The sequence below is a fragment of the Oncorhynchus masou genome, chromosome 22 (assembly GCF_036934945.1).
Source record: "Oncorhynchus masou masou isolate Uvic2021 chromosome 22, UVic_Omas_1.1, whole genome shotgun sequence".
Classification (NCBI taxonomy): domain Eukaryota; kingdom Metazoa; phylum Chordata; class Actinopteri; order Salmoniformes; family Salmonidae; genus Oncorhynchus; species Oncorhynchus masou.
The window spans coordinates 32,590,783-32,613,111 of NC_088233.1; the positions used below are offsets into that span (position 1 = coordinate 32,590,783).

General features: G+C 45.3%; 1 protein-coding gene across 2 annotated transcripts in view; it reads left to right on the forward strand.

Moving 5' to 3' along the window:
- Window positions 1–22,329, forward strand: part of roraa (RAR-related orphan receptor A, paralog a) — a 292,895-nt gene that overhangs the window by 209,573 nt on the left and 60,993 nt on the right. Inside the window, exon 1 of one of the 2 annotated variants that reach the window (XM_064929950.1) lies at window positions 6,519–6,631. The exons of the other annotated variant lie outside the window; for it this stretch is intronic. Within the exon in view, the coding sequence (XP_064786022.1) occupies window positions 6,601–6,631 (31 nt within the window). The 5' untranslated portion in view covers window positions 6,519–6,600. Of the gene's footprint in view, window positions 1–6,518; window positions 6,632–22,329 lie in introns of those variants that run through there. 2 annotated transcript variants of the gene reach the window in all.

Below are 22,329 nucleotides of genomic sequence, written 5' to 3' on the forward strand. Positions count from 1 at the left end.
TATATTAAATTGATCTGTATTGTTTTCATTGGGTGTTTGTAGGATCTTGTTAATTCTAATTCAGCTGGGGGCTGGCAATACACACATACACATTCCTCTCCACATCGTCCATGTCGCTGTATGGATTATTCACCATTCGTCGTTGTATCTGTATCTCTGATATGTGTTGTAATCAAGGGAGACAGAGGATGATGAGCACTTAGTCCCTATGCTCTCTATGCTCTCTATGCTCTGTGGTGTGGAGTGTTAGGGCAGTAGCGTGGTACTGTTGTAGTTAACATGGGTCAGCTGCGTCCCAAGTCAGCCAGCCCAGCCAGGCAGTGAGGGAAGGCGTGGGATGTGGGATGGCTACTGACAGACTGCTAATGAGGCCATTATCGGCTCTTGTCCTCTCCTCCAGGGCACCAGTGGAGGCTCCGAGTCTCCTCTCAATTGAATTCCATCCCACAGGGCTTGTTTACAATAAATACATTTGCTAGAATTAATCACAGAGGAGCGCAAGACACTTGACTGGGCCGGTGTTTATGCAGAGAGGCAGTGAGTGTGGACCCACTGCAGTCCGGCTCAGCCCAGGTCAGCTCTTGACTGCATCTAGAGCTGGTTATCTGTGGAAAAATGGACACTGGCTCTGCACACACATCAAGGAGTCATTGCTAATTTTTACCCCTCTGATTTGGGATAGGTTCAGTAAACACATATGCAAGAAATGATGGGTACTAGTCCATCTCCAGATGGAACTGAATAGAGATCAAAGAGTCACATCACCTGGGATATTTATTGACTCTAACCGTGGAGGATATTCAATGTCATAACGTGAAGAGGTGGTATAACACACAAAAGACAAGGTAAACCAATGACATCAGTGTACCATTGCATAGTTCATGGATTACAGACATATCATTGGTCTTACATTACATCACCACATTCATATAAAGACATTAACTGTCAGTTGTTTTGTGATTTAAGCAATGTGGTAATGAGTTCAGCAACACCTCAGTATTGGCATACTGTCATTGTGAATGGGCTGTAGTCAGGGGAGCGTTCCATCATTGTGCATACAGAGGAAGTGGCATTTCTGGCAGCAGCTGTCCTCAGAAACACCAGGTATTTCCTGACTTGTAGCTGTAAGTCAGCTGGTCCAGTATGTCTGCTCTTCTCACTGTGCCTAGGATGCAGAAGCTTTATCCAGAAGAAAACCTGCATTGAGACAGATTATTACAGTATAGTGTGACACTCTCAGGATGCATTGTGGCTTGTATGCTTTGACAGTCAAATCAAATAGAATAGTATGTGTTACATGCTTTGTAAACAGCAGGTGTAGACTAACAGTGAAATTCTGATTACGGGCCTTTACCAACAATGCAGAGAGAAGGAAAATAGAAAAGTAGTAGAAAAGTAGATAACTAGCTATATTCACTAACTAACTATATTCACAGGCTACCAGTACAGAGTTGATGTGCAGGAGTACAAGATCATTTAGGTAGATATGCACACATAACTGGGAATAAAGTAACTAGGCAACAGTATGGATAGTAAACAGTAGCAGCAGTGTACATGATGAGTAAAAAAGGTTTGTGCAAAAAGGGTCAATGCAGATAGTTAAATAGTTAACCACATAGCTACCCAGACTAACTACAGTGCCCTCCGTAATTATTGGGACAGTGAAACATGGTGTCTTCTTTTGGCTCTATACTTCAACAGTTTGAATTTGAAATCAAACATTGACAATGAGGGTATTTGTATCCATATTGGGTGGACCGTTTAGAAATTACAACACTTTTGTACGTAGTCCCCGCAAAAGTTTTGGTACAAATTCACTTATACGTATGTGTATTAAAGCAATAAAAAGTTAAGTATTTGATCTCAAATTCACAGCACACAATGACTACATCAAGCTTATGACTCTAAAAATGTATTGGATGCATTTTCTGTTTGTTTTGGTTGTGTTTCAGAATTTTGTACCCAATAGAAATGAATGGTAAATAATGTATTGCGTCATTTTGGAGAACACTTTTATTGTAAATAAGAATAGAATATGTTTCTTAACCCTTCTACATGAATGTAGATGCTACCATGATTACAGATAATCCTGAATGAATCGTTAATAAGGATGAGTGAGAAAGTTAAACGCAAAAATATCATACCTCAGCTCCAAATGTTAACCTCCCCTGTTATTGTAATGGTAAGAGGTTAGCATGTCTTGGGATTATGATATTTGTGCGTCTAACTTTCTCACTCATCGTTATTTGCGATTCATTCAGGATTACCCGTAATTATGGTAGAATCCACATTAATGTACAGTAGATCACACAGCTTAGTAGCTAATGAGGCAATGCAGGCAGGACACATCCCCATGTGTTACATTCATCTCTCAAATTTACTCAACAGCGACACCGGCATTGAGCTGAGCACAACTGTAGATCTGAGTCACTTGGCACCACTGTAAAGGATGTCGCTCTGCTTGCTTAGCGAATACCACTTTCTCACGATTCAGCCCATACCTGGCGCAATCTTGGGACCTCTGTCTCGCAAACACATGTGACCGCCCTCCTCAAGTGTCTTAGCCGATCGTGCCACCTCAATAGGTAGCTAATGAGGCGACACAAGTGGGACACTTAAGGCTGAGAGAAAGTTTCACACATCCCCATGTGCTACATACAGAGTATAGAGCCAAAATAATACAAAAATGCTTCACAGTTTTATGGCTTGGGGGTAGAATCTAGTCAGGGTCCTGTTGGTTCCATACTTGGTGCATCAGTGTCACTTGCTGTGAGGTAGCAGAGAGAACAGTCTAAGACTTGGGTGGTTGGAGTCTGACAATTTTTAGGGCCTTCCCCTGACACTGCCTGGTGTAGAGGTCCTGGATGGTAGGGAGCTGAACTCCAGTGATGTACTTGGCTGTACACACTACACTCTGCAGTGCCTTGCGGTCAGATGCCAAGCAGTTGCCATACAAGGCAGTAATGCAGCCAGTCAAGGTGCTCTTAATGGTACAACTGTATAACATTTTGAGGATCCGAGGGCCAATGACAAATCTTTTCTGCCTCCTGAGAAGGAAGAGGCGTTGTCCTGCCCTCTTCAAGACTGTGTTGGTGTGTGTGGACCATGATAGATCCTTAGTGATGTGGACACCGAGGAACTTGAAGCTCTCGACCTGCACCGCTACGCTAGCGTCCCACCTCGACAACAGCCAGTGAAATTGCAGGGCGCCAAATTCAAAGCAACAGAAATCCCATAATTAAAATTCCTCAAACATACAAGTATTATCCACCATTTTAAAGGTAAACTTATTGTAAATCCAACCACAGTGTCCGATTTCAAAAAGGCTTTACTGCGAAAGCACACCATGCGATTATGTTAGGTCAGCACCCATGCCACCACCATTCCAGCCAAGGAGAGGGCTCAAAAGTCAGACATAGCGATTAAATTAATCACTAAACTTTTAGGACTTCATGTTACACAATACATGTATGTTTTGTTCGATAACGTTCATATTTATATCCAAAAATCAGATGCCATTAGCGCGTTAAGTTCAGAAATGCATTGTCTCAAACAAACATCAGGTGAAAGTGCAGAGAGCCACATCAAATTACAGAAATACTCATCATAAACGTTGATAAACAATACAAGTGTTAAACATACGAATAAAGATAAACTTCTCCTTAATGCAACCACTGTGTCAGATTTCAAAATTGCTTTACGGAGAAAGCACACTTTGCGATTATGTTAGGTCAGCACCTAGCCACAGAAACCCATACAGACATTTACCAGCCAAGGAGAGTGTCACGAAAGTCAGAAATAGCATTAACAATTTACCTTTGATGATCTTCATCTAGTGGCACCCTCACAAATCTGGAATTACAGTACACGATCAATTGATATCTACGGCTCCTGAAAGCATGCAGTTATTTGCTGTATAACTCTGATGATAGAGCTAAATGCAATACCTTGTCAGTTGTGAATCTTCCACATTTAACCCAACCCCTCTGAATAAGAGAGGTGCAGGGTGCTGCCATAATTGACATCCACAGCGCCAGGGAGGTGTGAGTTAGCTGCCTTGCTCAGAATTACAGATTTTTACCTTGTCAGCTCAGGGATTTGATCCAGCAACCTTTCAGTTACTGGCCCAGTGCTCTAACCACTAGGCTACCTGCTGCAAATGTGCTCAATTATTTTGCATGGAATAATCAGACATTTGTAGTTGTGAGTATGCTCTTCGAAAGGTGATAATATTACAGCCAAATAGGGTCTCGGCAGGTTACATTGGCATTCTTGTGCACAGGGACTATGTTGGTCTGCTTGAAATATGTAGATATTACAAGCTTGGTCAGGGAGAGGTTGAACATGTCTGTGAACACATTTGCCAAGTTGGTAATCAGTCTGGCCCTAAGGCCTTGTGAATGTTAACCTTTAAAGGTCTTTCTTTAAAGGTCTTACTCACATCGGGTATGGAGAGAGTGATCACACAGTCATCTGAAACAGCTCGTGCTCTCATGCATGGTTCGGTGTTGCTTGCCTTGAAGAGAGCATAGAAGGCATTTAGTTTGTCTGATCCTTATTGTGTCAATGATGCCCGGTGGGTGCTTTCACACATTGTCCTCAACCAAGGTTTTACAAAAGTCAAGATTCACGTACAGTAAACATACAGACACAATGCACACAAACAAACTCGTCTCTATCCTTCCCACTCTCTCTTTCACACACAGACAGTGTAGTGTAGTGTAGATGTTCCTTTCCTCAGAGATAAGCAGCCTTTAGACTAAACTGTTATTATCTGCAGTCATCTGAAAGTCTGGGAAGAAAGTGCAGAGCAGAGTGCAGCCAGGAGAGAGTGTATGTGAGGTTACAGTGGGGCCTGGCCACCCAGGGGCCATGCTGTTTTATAAACAAGGACCTCACAACAACAGCAGTGAGATGGCTCCTGATTTTAGACTTACTGATACTGTAGCAACTAGTAGCACACAGCCAAGGCAACCACACCACAGTGTTTTCTGTGCTGAAAGTGACAGTTTAACCTGGCTCTGCGTGGGCCAGCAGACTGACTTATATCGAGAGCAACACACGGTATTGTGGTTATCCAACCTGAGAGACACTAGGTTTCTGTGTGACCGGGGAATTAAATGTGTTTACCACCTCATCACGTTCACTCGTTTGTAACCATGACACGCTTCATTTGATGATATCTACAGCTGAATTCTATTTTGTTCATTAGATTGTGTGCAGTGACAGACCCGTGTTGACATAACAGGAGCTAATGTGTTTATAGTTTCTCTAATGGATCATGTAGAGGTCGTAATGAAATACGTTCATTTGCTAGATTTATGTTATCATGGGCAGGAGGTTCATTTCCATACTTGATGTATCATAGGTCGTGATCCCTACTGTATACACGGTATACCCTTCCTGCAGCTGTACCAATAGGACAAGTTGGCTGTAGACATATACACATGGAACATTAGAGGGATGTTTGCCAAATAATAACTGGGCATGTCAAAAATTGCGAATTAATTTGGTAAAACTGCCAGTCCAAACTATTAGCATGAAAGATGTCTAAATAATGCATTGAAGTATTTTGAATATTTCTTGAGAAGGGATGATATGGAAATTCAAAATGAACCCGGTTATTGTAGTGCCGGATGGCACTATGAACAGAATATTGTGTCAGATAGTGCCAGCTGGTAAGGGGTCTGAACAGATTATCAGAGGAGCGAGAGAGAGAGAGGGCAGGAGAGGGTGAGAGAAAACAATAGAGAGAAACTCATCCGCTAGTCACTGTGGGGTGGAGGGGATCAGCCAAACCCTTTCGTCACTATCTCCCCTTTCTCACCTGCCAAAGCTTGCGTGAGTGAGCCGTGGGAGAGAGGGAGAGGAGGTGAGAGGTGTGTGAGTCCTGTGGAGAGGTCAGGGGATGGGCTGAACCTCCACTCATCCGTCCTCCACTCGTCCGTCTGGGCTCTGTAAGGCCCCCCCTCTGCTCTGCAGGTAGACATCTGGAGGCAGAATGAGCAGTACCATCTAGAGAAGATGAAGAGAGGACTTCTGTTATCACTGAGCCACAGGGAATTAGACAGCCTCTCTAGATTATCTCCCTTTTGCTCTCTGTTTTCTATATTATCTCCTTCCCTCATTCTCATTGAATGTATTCGTCTACTTATTTTATCTTCCCTTTTTTCTCTATTCGAGTCTCTCTTTAACTTTTTTCTTCTCTTTCCTTAGTTTTCCTATTTTCCTTACATTATGAAAGCAAAAAAGGGAATGGAATTTTTGTTTCTGGCAGAGATCTTGTTATTACTTTATCCTGGCACTAAACGATAAGCAAGACAAGATAGTGAAAGTGTGCTGTGTCTAGCGAGCCCTCAGACAAGCCTTAGCAATGCAAACAGCGCCTGAGCTTTCAGCGCCCCCACTGGCTTTCTGCTTTGCCAATCAAAGGCAGGGGGTGGGAACAGGCGGACATGAGTGCTGATGTCACAGTCACATGGATTCTCGTGTGTTCATGCTCGGAGGCTGAGAGACAGAGCTGTGCTGGCCAGCTGCTGCTGAGACAGCAGTGGAGGGCTTTGCGCTGGTGATAGTGCTCTCTTATGGACTCGGAGCTTAATGATGTATTTTGTGATTTCAGCTATGAAAGGTAAGAGCAGAATGCATGCATGCTGTTTCCACGGTGCAATAGGCAGCTAGAGTAACAAGTAGGGAAGTGAAGCTTCTCTCTATTCACTGCCTGCCAACTCTCCATTTCAGTTTCCTGCAAAGAGAGAGAGAGAGAGAGAGACTGCCTCAGAATGTGTTTATTACCGGGGAATTAAGCTGTGGGAAAAAAATCTATTCTGGGAGGAAACCAAGTTAGAAATTCAAAACAGATGATAAGACGTGTGTGTTGGGATGTTTCTCTTAAGTGGATAGGACTATTACTCTCATGGTATCTGTTATGTGTGCTTTCTCTGTGCTGGTGTGTGTTTAATAAATTAGAGTCAGTGTGGTCATACTATAGCACTGATCTCTTTCTGATGAGAAATACAGCCCTCCAGCTCTTGCGACAATTCCAAGTTTTGAAGGGTAGATATAGGGGGGTGGACGAGGGGAGGGGATGGACGGGACGGGGGTTTCAGGGGGGTTCAGGGGTCCCTTTAGCAGTTCTTTATCCTTGGGTATTAATTCTGTTCCATTCCAGAGGACGTGTTTGTCTGTTCGGAGGGGAGAGTTGCATGGCAGACTGGTAGTGTTGAACGTGGCTTGCAGACGGGGCGACAAGGCACTGGCTGGCGCAACTGGCAGACTAGGATTCTTTGAGTTGATACTGCTGTGTTTCTTGTGTTCCACTGACCTATTTTTTGGGAGTTGGGTATACAAGCATGGCCATGGGAGCAAGGCTGGGTCCTCCTCCCAGTCTCAGTGTCGTGATCCTGCATGCTTAATCCCAGTTCTCTCACCCCCACCATCATACAGTCACACACACAAACTCATGTATGCATGCACAAATACACATGCAGGCACACACACCATCACCTTGTGGGTCACGAACAATGCATTCACATTCATTCTCACACACACACACACACACACACACACACACACACACACACACACACACACACACACACACACACACACACACACACACACACACACACACACACACATACACATACACATACACATACTCACATACACACACCACACACACATTCTTGCATATACACATTTGCATACCTGAGCATTACGTGCTCTTACACATACACACAAACACACAAACACACAGAAAATAGTCACTGTGAAGCTCAGGCAGCTGTCATTGTGTGTTAGATGCTACAGTACATCCTCACCAATCACTGCATTTCTAATACATATATTGTGTGGAAACATTTTTGCATTTTCCACTACATTCTTTTTTTTTTGATTACACTGAGACTTGACAATTCTGAGAATATGATCTTGACCTCTCTTTCCCGAGAGGGACAGTTGTGTGAAGTTTTGACCGCGCACTTGATCACAATGTGTGAAATTCCTGTGATAGAGTGAGATTACGTAGTTGACAGAGATGTGTGAAATTGTGGGAGAATGACATTTTGTGACACTGAGGCAGATTTGAAAGATCAGCCCTCTAACCCAATACCCTTTTATATAGACTTATTTTGAATATGGAAAATGTAGAAATATATTTCTTTATTGGTGTAGCTATGCAAAATCAAATACATGTTTTACCCTTTCCAGTTTTTATTCCAGATGCAATTTCCGTTCTTTTTCAAGATGTGTTTATTACTGTTTAAGGGTAGGTCTGCATTCAATCAAGATCTATTTATTACTGTTTAAGGGTAGGTCTGTATTCAATCAAGATTTATTTATTACTGTTTAAGGGTAGGTCTGCATTCAATCAAGATGTATTTATTACTGTTTAAGGGTAGGTCTGCATTCAATCAAAATATCTATTTATTACTGTTTAAGGGTAGGTCCGCATTCAATCAAGATCTATTTATTACTGTTTAAGGGTAGGTCTGTATTCAATCAAGATGTATTTATTACTGTTTAAGGGTTGGTCTGCATTCAATCAAGATCTATTTATTACTGTGTAAGGGTAGGTCTGCATTCAATCAAGATGTATTTATTACTGTTTAAGGGTTGGTCTGCATTCAATCAAGATCTATTTATTACTGTGTAAGGGTAGGTCTGCATTCAATCAAGATGTATTTATTTCTGTACAAGGGTAGGTCTGCCTTGAATCAAGATGTATTCATTACAGTGTAAGGGTGGGTCTGCATTGAATCAAGATGTATTAATTACTGTGTAAGGGCAGGTTTGCATTGAATCCTTTAACCAATAGTGTCACTATTCAGTTAAATCCCTTCACATTACATCAATGAGCTGGAATAAGTTTTTGAGGATTTGAAGCCTTTCCAAATAGATACTTTATTTGATTGTTACATCATGATGAAAGTGGTCATGTTAGGCCCTTTTTAGACCTATACATGCCTCCTGTAAGACCCTATGATCTGTGAACAATATGGTACAGACAACATCTTGGTGTCATTATACGCTTTCTATTTTGGAGTGTCTATATTCTGAAATACATTTGAAATAATAAAAAATATGATTTCATATCCTTCATTGTCACGGCTTCTAGGAGTAGTGGGTGGAGAAGTCAGGCGCAGAGAGCAGAGGTAGTTCAATCGGGATCTTTTAATCGGTGGCAGCTAGTAGACCGGCAACGATGACCGCCGAGCGCCGTCCGAACAGGAAGAGGAACCACCTTCGGCAGGATTCGTGACAGTACCCCCCTCCTGACGCGCGCCAACCCTGGCCTCGAGGGCGACCCGGAGGGTGAGGCACAGGGTGATCCGGATGGAGGCGATGGAAATCCCTTAGTAGTGATGGATCCAGAATGTCCCCCACCAGTACCCAGTACCTCTCCTCCGGACCGCACCCCTCCCAGTCCATGAGGTACTGCAGGCCCCTCACCCGGCGTCTCGAGTCCAGAAAAGCTCGTACCGTGTACGCCGGGGACCCCTCGATGTCCAGAGGGGGCGGAGGGACCTCCGGCACCTCACCTTCTTGTAGGGGACCAGCTACCACCGGCCTGAGGAGAGACACATGAAACGAGGGGTTAATGCGATAGTAAGAAGGGAGTTGTAATCTATAACACACCTCGTTTATCCTCAGGACTTTAAATGGCCCCACACACTGCGGCCCCAGCTTCCGGCAGGGCAGGCGGAGGGGCAGGTTTCGGGTCGAGAGCCAGACCCTTTCCCCTGGTGCGAACACAGGGGCCTCACTGCAGTGGTGGTCAGCGCTCTTCTTCTGCCATCCACCAGCTTGCTTGAGAGATTCCTGGACTGCCATCCAGGTCTCCCTAGAGCGCTGCACCCACTCCTCCACCGCAGGAACTTCGGTCTGACTCTGATGCCACGGAGCCAGGACCGGCTGGTAGCCCAGCATGCATTGGAATGGTGACATGTTCGTGGAGGAGTGGCGGAGTGAGTTCTGTGCCACCTCCGCCCTTGGGACGTACCCCGTCCATTCTCCTGGCCGGTCCTGGCAATACGACCCACCTCCTGGTTAACTCTCTCCACCTGCCCATTACTCTCGGGGTGGTAACCAAAGGTCAGGCTGACCGAGACCCTCCAAACTCGGGACGTGAACTGGGGACCTCAATCAGAAACGATGTCCTCCGGCACCCTGTAGTGCCGGAAGATGTGGGTAAATAGGGCCTCCACAGTCTGTAGGGCCATAGGGAGCCCAGGCAATGGGAGGAGACGGCAGGACTTAGAAAACCGGTCTTCAACAACCAGGATCGTAGTGTTCCCCTGAGACGGGGGAAAGATCGGTAAGGAAGTCCACCGACAGATGAGACCAGGGCCGTTGTGGAACAGGGAGGGGCTGTAGCTTCCCTCTAGGCAGGTGCCTAAGAGCATTACTCTGAGCGCACACCGAACAGGAGGATACATAGAGCCTCATGTCCTTAGCTAAGGTAGGCCACCAGTACTTCCCCCTAAGACGCCGCACTGTCCTCGCAATACCTGGATGACCTGAAGAGGGTAGTGTGTGGGCCCACCGAATCAATTGATCACGGACACCAAGAGGCACATACCTAAGACTGGTAGGACACTGTGAAAGCGCAGGTACCAAGCGTAACGCCTGCTCGATGTCCTGCGTCCACCTCCCATACCACCGGTGCCACCAGCCTAGAGGCTGGAAGGATGGGAGTAGGATCGATGGACCGGTCCTCAGTGTCATAGAGACGGGACAGCGTGTCGGCCTTAGTGTTGAAGGATCCTTGTCTATAAGAGATCGTGAATCTGAATCTGGTAAAGGAAATGGCCCACCTAGCCTGACGAGGATTCAGTCTCCTCGCCACCCGGATATACTCCAGATTGCGGTGGTCAGTCCAGATGAGGAAAGGGTGCTTAGCCCCCTCAAGCCAGTGTCTCCACACCTTCAGGGCTTTCACCACAGCCAACAACTCCCGGTCCCCCACATCATAGTTTCACTCAGGGGCGGAGCTTCGGTGGCGTGTCCGAGCGCTGTGATAGCACGGCTCCAACCCCAGCCTCGGACGCGTCCACCTCCACTATGAACGCCAAAGAGGGGTCCGGATCAGTAAACAGCGCCTTCAACCGGTTGAAATCTCCGTCAACCTCGGCAGACCACCGTAAACGCACCGGCCCCCCCTTCAGCAGTGAGGTAATAGGAGCTGCCACCTGGCCAAAACCCCGGATAAACCTCCGGTAGTAATTGGCAAACCCTAAAAACCGCTGCACCTCCTTTACTGTGATCGGAGTCGGCCAATTACGCACGCCGTTAACGCGGTAACACTCCATCACCACCCCCGAGGTGGAAATGCAATAACCCAGGAAGGAAACGGCTCGTTTGGAGAACACACATTTCTCAGCCTTGATGTATAGGTCATGCTCCAGCAGTCACCCAAGTACCTTGCACACCAGGGAGACATGCGCAGCGCGTGCGGCGGAATATATCAGGATGTTATCAATATACACAACCACACCCTGCCCGTGCAGGTCCCTGAGAATCTCATCTACAAAGGATTGAAAGATGAGTGGAGCATTCTTTAACCCATACGGTATGACGGGGTACTCATAGTGGCCAGATGTGGTACTAAACGCTGTTTTCCACTCATCTCCCTCCCGAATACGCACCAGATTATACAAGCTCCTGAGGTCCAGTTTTGTGAAATAACACGCTCCGTTGAATGATTCCACCGCTGTAGCGATGAGAGGTAGCGGATAACTAAACCCCACTGTGATAGAATTGAGACCTCGATAATCAATGCACAGACGCAGACCTCCCTACTTTTTTTCACAAAAAAGAAACTCGAGGAGATGGTTGACATGGAGGACTGAATGTACCCCTGTCTCTGAGATTCTGTGACATATGTCTCCATAGCCAACGTCTCCTCCTGTGACAATGGGTACACGTGACTCCTAGGAAGTGCAGCGTTCTCCTGGAGGTTTATCACGCAATCCCCCCGTCGATGGGGTGGTAATTTGGTCGCCCTTCTCTTACAAAAAGCGATAGCCAAATTGGCATATTCTGAGGGAATGCGCACAGTGGAAACCTGGTCTGGACTCTCCACCGACGTGGCACCGATGGAAACTCCTATACACCTACCTGAACACTCCTCTGACCACCCCTGGAGAGCCCCCTATTTCCAGGAAATTCGGGGATTGTGACTGGCCAGCCAGGGAACTCCCAGCACCACTGGAAACGCAGGTGAATCGATAAGGAAGAAACTGATCTGCTCCCTATGATCCCCCTGCGTTACCATGTCCAGTGGAACCGTGGCCTTCCCGACCAGCCCTGACCCTAACGGTCGGATATCTAAGGAGTGCACAGGGAAGGGCGGATCTATCGGCACCAACGGAATTCCCAACCAACGGGCGAGTCCGCGATCCTCAAGACTCCCAGCTGCCCCTGAATCGACTAGCGCCTTGTGCTGGAGAGAGGGAGAAAACACAGGGAAAGAAATTAATAAAAATATGTCACCAACACGGAGCTCTGGGTGAGTTTGGTGTTGACTCACCTGGGGTGACCGAGAAGTGTTCTGCCTGCCATCTCGACTCCCAGACGAGCTCCTCCAGTACCAGTCGGAAGTGTGTCCTCTCCGACCACAGTGGGTGCAGGAGGAGCCTCCTCCTCCGGTCCCCCTTGATGGAGCACCCCCTAACTCCATCGGAGTTTGAGCAGGAGGGCTGGGAGGTGGAACTGACAGGACCCCTTCTGAACGCCCGCGGGCAGCTAGCAGGTTGTCCAGCCGAATCGACAAGTCTATAAGTTCATCGAGGGAGAGTGTGGTGTCCCGAAAAGCTAGCTCCCTGTGGACGTCCTCCCGGAGGCTGCACCGGTAGAGGTCCATCAAGGCCCTGTCATTCCACCCCGCACCAACGACCAAGGTCCGGAACTCCAAAGTGAAGTCCTTTGCGCTCCTCGTCTCCTGTCTGAGGTGAAACAGTCATTCACCCGCCGCTCGGCACTCTGGAGGGTGGTCGAACATGGCCCGAAAACGGCGGGTGAACTCCGGGTAGTGGTCCCGAGCCGAGTCTGGGCCATTCCAGACTGTGTTGGCCCATTCCAGGGCTCTACCCATCAGGAGACGAGGAGGCTCACACTCTCATCACCCGAGGGAGTTGGACGAACGGTAGCCAGGTATAGCTTGAGCTGGAGCAAAAACCCCTGGCACCCAGCCGCCGCTCCATCGTACTCCCTCGGGGGCGCGAGACGCAACGCGCTGGGACCGGATGCCGCCAGAGGAGAAGTGGGTTGCGTCGTCAGTGGAGGAGCTGGGGGTGAAGTCGGGAGATCACTCCTCTCCCATCGCTCTATTCTCTCCATCATTTGGTCCATCGCCGAACCGATCCGATGGAGGATGGCCGTATGATGGAGGACGCGCTACTCCATTGATGGAAGAGGGGTGGTTGCTGCTCCTGCTGACTCCATAGGAATGGTGCGGGCTTCTGTCACGGCTTCTAGGAGTAGTGGGTGGAGAAGTCAGGCGCAGAAAGCAGAAGTAGTTAAATTGTGATCTTTTAATCCAGAACAACAAGTAACGGTAACGCCAAACACTAAGGCGCATCACTTAAACCAGCCCAAAAGCAGGACCAAACAGTCCGGAGAAAATAGTCCACGAGAATACACACCACACGAACAGAAAAACAAGCCCGCACAAAAGCAGGCGGGCATACCTGGTTTAAATAGCCCAAATCAAAACCCAAACAAGAAACAGGTGTAACACATCAGACAAAACTAACTGAAACAGAAAAGGGGACCGGTGGCAGCTAGTAGACCGGCGACGACACCCGCCGAGTGCCGCCCGATGAGGAGGGGGAACCAACTTTGGCGGGATTTGTGACATTCATACCCTTTTTGATTTTCCATTTGGCATGATGTTTGGAACAGTATACTCTTCAAACACATCACATTTCCGGAGTAGGCTCTCTGCTACGTTTGAAGAAATTATCAATTTTATACATAGATCATTAACCAATCACAGCCCTCCTGTATGATTGCACATTCAGCAAATCAGCAGCAGAGGGAGTTCCCTTTGAATCAATTTTCCTATGAACTGATTTATTTATTTTTTATTTATTTCACCTTTATTTAACCAGGTAGGCTCGTTGAGAACAAGTTCTCATTTGCAACTGCGACCTGGCCACATACAACAACACAGAGTTACACATGGAATAAAAAACTGTGTTGGTGGTGCTCATAAAACTGATCATAACTTTAAAAGATGCAGAGAGCCTACTCTGAAAATGTGATGTACTTATAGAGTATATTGTTTAAAACAATATGTCTAAAAATTAACAAAATAGAAAAGGGTACTTTTGATATATTCATATTAATATTTTTAATGTGGAATACATTCATGTGTAAATGTTATTTCACAATGTAGCGATATTCCATATTTTAGAGAACACTATTAGTTTAATGACACCAAGATGTTGTCTGTATCATGTACGGTTCACATATCATAGGGTCTTACAGGAGACATGTATAGGACACTTTCATAGAGATTTTAAAAAAAATGGTTTGTGTTGCAAATGTAAAAAGCACATCAAACATCCTTCCTCCTAATGAGGTTTCTATGTGACAATTGCCAGAACAATCAGAGATAGAGAAAATATTTCCAGGACATGCTGGCATGTACTCACCCAGAGGAGTTGTGTATTGTATTTTTACAAGAGATTGTGTCTTATATGTCGCTACTTTTCAACAGAGCTATGGTCTCTCTCTCTCTCTCTCTCTCTCTCTCTTTCCAGTCGCACAGCCACACCACTGCCTCACAAGTACCTAATTACCTGTAATGGAAACATCCCTCTCATTACCCCATGCAAATTAGCCAGCCTACTCAGCACAATTAAGATGAAAATTCAAAATATTAATTACATAATTAAAGAAAGACGTTTGATGTACCAAAAGACAGAAAAAAATAAAGTGTGTTTCATCTACATTATAATTAACCTGTCATCAAGATATGAATATGAAGCTTCTGTTTTGCATACAGACAGTGCATAACTATGTGATTTACCACGAGTGTCTACTAGACTGTAAACATTGTTCAGGGGATGGAGAAAGCGTACAGATAAATTCCATATTAATAAGGCAGTAAATATTTGCTGTAGCTTTGGTGCTCTTTGTCTCTTCCTATCAGCAAGCGGGTGAAGTGCTCTGGACTACCGCTGTGTGCTGCAGGGTTCCAGCATCACAGCAGAGGTTAACAAGATTGGCTATTATCCAGTTAGGGTCTGAGAACATGGAAAGCCAGTCTAAAATCAAAACAGATCAACGTGAAGGCAAATGTTTGCCCAAAAGTGAGGGTTGAAAATAAGAGTGACCAGGTAAGAATGATGTTTCTTACAAAGTCCCATTTTTCATTCATATCAGGTCAACAAAGATTTACATAATATTGTCTGAATAGTCTCACCACGACAAGAGAGACTGATCATCATTTTTTTAACCTAATCCTAAAAATTTGTTATAATCCAAATAAAAAAAATTCTCAAAACATAATCTCCTTTTATAGTATAATGTCTTTTTATAGTATAATTTACCTCATTGGTTTTAATGGTATTATATTAAATCACCTATGTGTTTATGAAAAATATCTTGAGTTCGATTTCGTATTCTCAGAGCCCATCCAGCCATCCATTATTACTAATGGCAATGTAAGAGTAGTTAGTAAGCTAACAGCCGTCTCTTAGAGAGAAATTTGGTGTGTTTAGGAGCCATGTATGCTCAGATCTCTTCCTGCACAATGCCTTGGATGAGGGCGCGGAGTCGCATTTCCACAGGTTATTAAAGAGTGTGAGGTGTGCCGCTGTCTGGAACGTGCTGTGAGACCGACCAACAGACCGACGCACATCCTGGCTGCCTGGCCGCATGTGGACGGACTGGTTAATGAGATATTGATTGCCCATTGAGAGCATGGATTTTTTATTTAGCTCCATAGAGACTCTGAGGACAGGGACGTGCAGTTTGGAGTGATAGAGGAGACTGCAGGAAGGAGATTGAGCCTAACACAGGGCAGAACCCAGCACTGATACTCCTACCCTGTACCCTGCCGTATGCTATGGCTGTGGCTATGGCTACACTGTGCCATGATATGCCCTCCACTCTAGCACTTGAGGATGCCTGACAGATTGGTAATGCTAGTCACACCTCACACTCCTGACTGATTAACTCACTCACTAACTTGAGGTTATATCAAGGTGTGGTCTCATACAAACACAGTGGCTCATGAAGTCGATAGCTCAGGATATACTGTAGTATTACAATATTATCCCATTTCTGATTTTACAGTTCCCTGCTGAGCAGACAGCTCTAATGTAAGAGGTCTGCTTTAACTCTCACTCTGTATTTAAGTGCACACACATATGGATTATTTTGAAGTGTCTTCCCGTCCTATAGCATTTAGGAGTCACTACCCTACAAAGGTGCTATAATACTCCCTCCCTCCGCACACCTCATAACACACTCACTACAGGTCCACCTGGTCCTGCACCACTCAATCATTCCACCTCCACATTCACATACAGAAATAGATCATTTTACACATACATTTAGAGGAACGTTTGTTTTTCAGCTTAGAGAGAGAGCAAGAGAGAGAGAGAGAGAGAGAGAGAGATATTAGAGGAGTGTATTGAGAGTAGCCAGTGGATTGTGCACTAAGAGCAGAAAGGGGATTATCTGTTGCTGTCAGTCTTCAAAGGGCCTTTAGATAGAGACAGCTCTGTATGCAGTATCAGTATTTATCTGTAGTCTCAGTATCCATTGACCTGTTGTCTGGATGTGAATCACACCATGTCCATGATATGCATACATTTTCACAGTGGATATAATTTCAACACAGTCATTTTATGATCTATACTGTATGTTATTGATCTGATATTACATCCATGGTGTGTTTCTCTGACTTCTTTGCTGGCACTCTCATGCACCTGCAGTGTCCTCCCAAGCTCCTCCTGCCGGGGCAAAGAAGTTAAGAGCGATTTAACAGATTGAAGAGGGGAATGGTTTTCTGAGTACTTTTATTCTGTGCGTGTCTTGTAGCATTGCCTTTTTTCTCCACAGATCTCTAGAGGGCTGTCCACTGGCCTTTTGAAGTTGCATCAAAGAGGAAATGGGGAAGAAAAAGCATTATTGATTTTGCGTTTTGTCTGACTCAAATGCTGAGGAATAAAGACACATAAGGAGAGAGGTGTTGGCACCAGGGTTGCTTTGAGAGAGAAGGGGGAGGGAGATGGAGAGATGGGGGTATAGAGATGTGTAGGTGAGGAACTCCAGAGATAGAGTTAATACATCCCTCCCCAGAGCCTCCTGCACTGTTCAGCTGTTTCCCCTGCTAGCTACCTTTGTGCTCCTCTCCAATGCTGCAGTAAATAAACCCATTAAAAAAGGCCAGAGACAAACCTCTCTCGTCTCTCTTCCTCCATGTCAGATACAGTGCCACATAATTTATTCTACATGTTGTTGTTTTACAGACTGAATTCAATCTGGATTAAATACATTTGTTTCTCACCCATCTACACACAATACCCCATAATTACAAAGTGAAAATTTGTTTTTAGAATTTTTTGCAAATGTAGTCAATATGAAATACAGAAATATCAAATTTACATAAGTATTCACACCCCAGAGTCAATACTTAGTAGAAGCACCTTTGGCGGCAACTACATCTTTGAGTCCTCTTGGGTATGTCTGTATCAGCTTTGCACATCAGGATTTAGGGATTTTCTCCCATTCTTCCTTGAGTATTTTGGTGAACAGATTTTCCATGGGATTAAAGTTTGGGCCACTCAAGGACTGTCACATTCTTGTTCTGAAGCCATTCCAGGGTTGCATTGGCTATGTGCTTGGGGTCATTGTCCTGTTAGACTAGGACACATATTTACTTTCTAAGGTTGTTTGCACTCTGAAGCAGGTTCTCATCAAGGATTTGCCTTTATTTGGCTCCATTCATTGATCCCTCCAGCCTCCCAGTCCCTGAAAAGCATCCCCATAGCATGATGCTGCTACCATGCTTCAAGTTTTACATTTTAGGCATCTAGCAGACACTCTTATCCAGAGCGACTTAGTGAGAGTAGTGAGTGAATACATTTTCATACTTGTCCCCCATGAGAATCAAGCCCACAACCCTGGCGTTGCATGTGCCATGCTCTACCAAGTGAGCCACACAGGACCGGGGATGTTGTTAGACGGGTGATCAGCTGTCCCTTGTTTTCTCCAGACATAGCGCTTTGAATTCAGGCCAGAGTTACATTTTTCTCTCATCAGACCACATACTCTTTTGCCTATTGATCTTATAGTCTTTCACATGCCTTTTTGTGAATTCCCGGTGTGCTGTCCTGCCTTTTTCTCAGGTGTGGCTTCCTGTCTGGCCACTCTCCCATAATGCCCAAATTGGTGAAGCGCTGTAGAGACCATTCTCCCATCTCAGCCAAGGAACTCTGAAGTTCTGTCAGAGTGGTCATTGGCTTCTTTGTCACCTCCCTGACCAAGGTTCATCTTGCATCTTGTGTGGCCCCTTACTCAGTTTGGTCGGACGGCCAGCTCTAGGCAGAGTCTGGGTAGTTCCATATTTTTCCAATTCCGAATGATGGAGACCACTGTGCTCTTGGAAACGTTAAACACTCTAGAAATTATTTTATACCCTTCCCCAGAAATGTGCGTGTAGATGGGTGAAATTAAAAATATATATTTTATACATTTTGAATTTGCTGTAACACAACAAAATATGGAATAAGTCAAGGGGTATGAATACTTTCTGAAGGCACTGTATCTTATCCCCAGCTCCATCAGGTCCCCTCACCTCACCCCACTGTTGAACTGCTTTTCTCTGACAAACCAAGCTGCTCAGTTCTCAGCTGTAATCAAATACAGTATGTGCGCTAGGTAAGTGTGAAGTGGCAGGCTAGAAGAGAAACTGTTGTTTGTGGGCTGTTTCACCCTTATCTGTCAAGGGTTGGCTGATGGAAGCAGAGGGGTTCTCTGCTGTAATTGACCTAAGAGTGACATCAAATCAAATCCTGTTGGTCCCATACACATATTTAGCAGATGTTATTGTGGGTGTAGCGAAATGCTTGTCTTCATAGCCCCAACAGTGCAGTAATATCTAACAATTCACAACAATACACACAAATCTAAAGTAAAAGAATTAAGTTAAGAAGTACATAAATATTAGGACGAGCAATGTCGGAGTGGTATTGACTAAAATACTGTACATACATATGAAATGAGTAAAGCAGTATGTAAACATTATTAAAGTGATTAGTCTCCATTATTAAAGTGACCAGTGATTCCATGTCTAGGTATATAGGGCATTAGCCTCTAAGGTGCAGGGTTGAGTAACTGGGTGGTAGCCGATTAGAGATGGCTATTTAACAGTCTGATGGCCTTGAGATAGAAGCTGTTTTTCAGTCTCTCGACCCCAGCTTTGGTGCACCTGTACTGAACTCGCCTTATGGATGGTAGCGGGGTGAACAGGCTGTGGCTCGGGTGGTTGTTGTCCTTGATGAGTGTGGCCCCGGTGATCAAATCAAATCAAATTATTGGTCAGAGCGCACCACCCTCTGGAGAACCCTGCGGTTGAGGGCTGTGCAGTTGGCGTACCAGGCGGTGATACAGCCTGACTGGATGCTCTCAATTGTGCACCTGTAAAAGTTTTTGAGGGTCTTAGGGCTCAAGCCGAAGTTCTTCAGCCTCCTGAGATTGAAGAGGCACTGTTGCGCCTTCTTCGCCACACTGTCTGTGTAGTTGGACCATTTCAGATCGTCGGTGATGTGCACGCCGAGGAACTTGAAGTTTTTCATCTTCTCCACTGCGGCCCCGTCGATGTGGATAGGGGTGTGCTCTCTCTGCTGTTTCCACAATCATGCCCTTCGTTTTGTTGATGTTGAAGGAGAGGTTATTTTCCTGGCACTACTCCGTCAGGGCCCTCACATCTTCCCTGTAGGCTGTCTCATCATTGTTGGTAATTTATCCTACAACTGTTGTGTTTTGTATGCAAACTTGATGATTGAGTTGGAGGCATATGTAGCCAAGCAGTCATGGGTGAGCAGGAAGTACAGGAGGGGGCTGAGTATGCACCCTTGTGGGGCCCCTGGGTTGAGGATCAGTGAAGCTGAGTTGTTGTTTTCTACGTTCACCACCTGGGGGCGGCCCGTCAGGAAGTCCAGGACCCAGTTGCCCAGGGCGGGGTTCAGAACCAGGGCCCCAAGCCCTGATGAGCTTGGAGGGTACTATGGTATTGAAGGTTGAGCTGTAATCAATTAACAGCAAGTGGGATAGGGCAGTGTGCAGTGTGATGGCGATAGCATCGTCTGTGGATCTATTAGGGCGGTATGCAAAATAAAGTGGGTCTAGGGTGTCAGGTAAGGTAGAGGTGATATGATCCTTAACTAGACTCTCAAAGCACTTCATGATAACAGAAGTGAGTCCTACGAGGTGATGATCATTTAGTTCAGTTACCTTTGCTTTCTTGGGTACAGGAACAGCAGACAGGGATAAGGAGAGATTGAATATGTCCATAAAAACTCCAGCCAGCTGGCCTGCGCATGCTCTGAGGACGCAGCGAGGGATTCCGTCTGGGCCGGAAGCCTTGCGAGGGTTAACACGTTTAAATGTCTTACTCATGTCGACTGCAGAGAACAAGAGCCCACAGTCCTTGGGAGTGGGCTGCATTGGTGGCACTGTGTTAACCTCAAAGCGGGTGAAGAAGGTGTTTAGCTTCTCTGGGAACAAGACGTCGGTGTCCGTCACATGGCTGGTTTCCCTTTGTTATCCATGATTGTCTGTAGACCCTGCCACATACGTCTCGCATCTGAGTCATTGAATTGCGACTCCACTTTGTCTCTTGCCTGTTTGATTGCCTTACGGAGGGCATAACTACACTGTTTGTATTTGACCATATTTCCAGTCACCTTTCCATGGTTAAATGCTGCGGTTTGCGCATTCAGTTTTGCACGTATGCTGCCATCTATCCACGGTTTCTGATTTGGTTAGGTTCTAATAGTCACAGTGGGAATAACACTTTCTGATGAACTCAATCACCATGTCAGTGTACAGTGCCTTGCGAAAGTATTCGGCCCCCTTGAATTTTGCGACCTTTTGCCACATTTCAGGCTTCAAACATAAAGATATAAAACTGTATTTTTTTGTGAAGAATCAACAACAAGTGGGACACAATCATGAAGTGGAACGACATTTATTGGATATTTCAAACTTTTTTAACAAATCAAAAACTGAAAAATTGGGCGTGCAAAATTATTCACCCCCCTTACGTTAATACTTTGTAGCGCCACCTTTTGCTGCGATTACAGCTGTAAGTCGCTCGGGGTATGTCTCTATCAGTTTTGCACATTGAGAGACTGAAATTTTTTCCATTCCTCCTTGCAAAACAGCTCGAGCTCAGTGAGGTTGGAGGGAGAGCATTTGTGAACAGCAGTTTTCAGTTCTTTCCACAGATTCTCGATTGGATTCAGGTCTGGACTTTGACTTGGCCATTCTAACACCTGGATATGTTTATTTTTGAACCATTCCATTGTAGATTTTGCTTTATGTTTTGGATCATTGTCTTGTTGGAAGACAAATCTCCGTCCCAGTCTAATGTCTTTTGCAGACTCCATCAGGTTTTCTTCCAGAATGGTCCTGTATTTGGCTCCATCCATCTTCCCATCAATTTTAACCATCTTCACTGTCCCTGATGAAGAGAAGCAGGCCCAAACCATGATGCTGCCACCACCATGTTTGACAGTGGGGATGGTGTGGTCAGGGTGATGAGCTGTGTTGCTTTTACGCCAAACATAACATTTTGCATTGTTGCCAAAAAGTTCAATTTTGGTTTCATCTGACCAGAGCACCTTCTTCCACATGTTTGGTGTGTCTCCCAGGTGGCTTGTGGCAAACTTTAAACAACACTTTTTATGGATATCTTTAAGAAATGGCTTTCTTCTTGCCACTCTTCTATAAAGGCCAGATTTGTGCAATATACGACTGATTGTTGTCCTATGGACAGACTCTCCCACCTCAGTTGTAGATCTCTGCAGTTCATCCAGAGTGATCATGGGCCTCTTGGCTGCATCTCTGATCAGTCTTTTCCTTGTATGAGCTGAAAGTTTAGAGGAACGGCCAGGTCTTGGTAGATTTGCAGTGGTCTGATACTCCTTCCATTTCAATATTATCGCTTGCACAGTGCTCCTTGGGATGTTTAAAGCTTGGGAAATCTTTTTGTATCCAAATCCGGCTTTAAACTTCTTCACAACAGTATCTCGGACCTGCCTGGTGTGTTCCTTGTTCTTCATGATGCTCTCTGCACTTTTAACG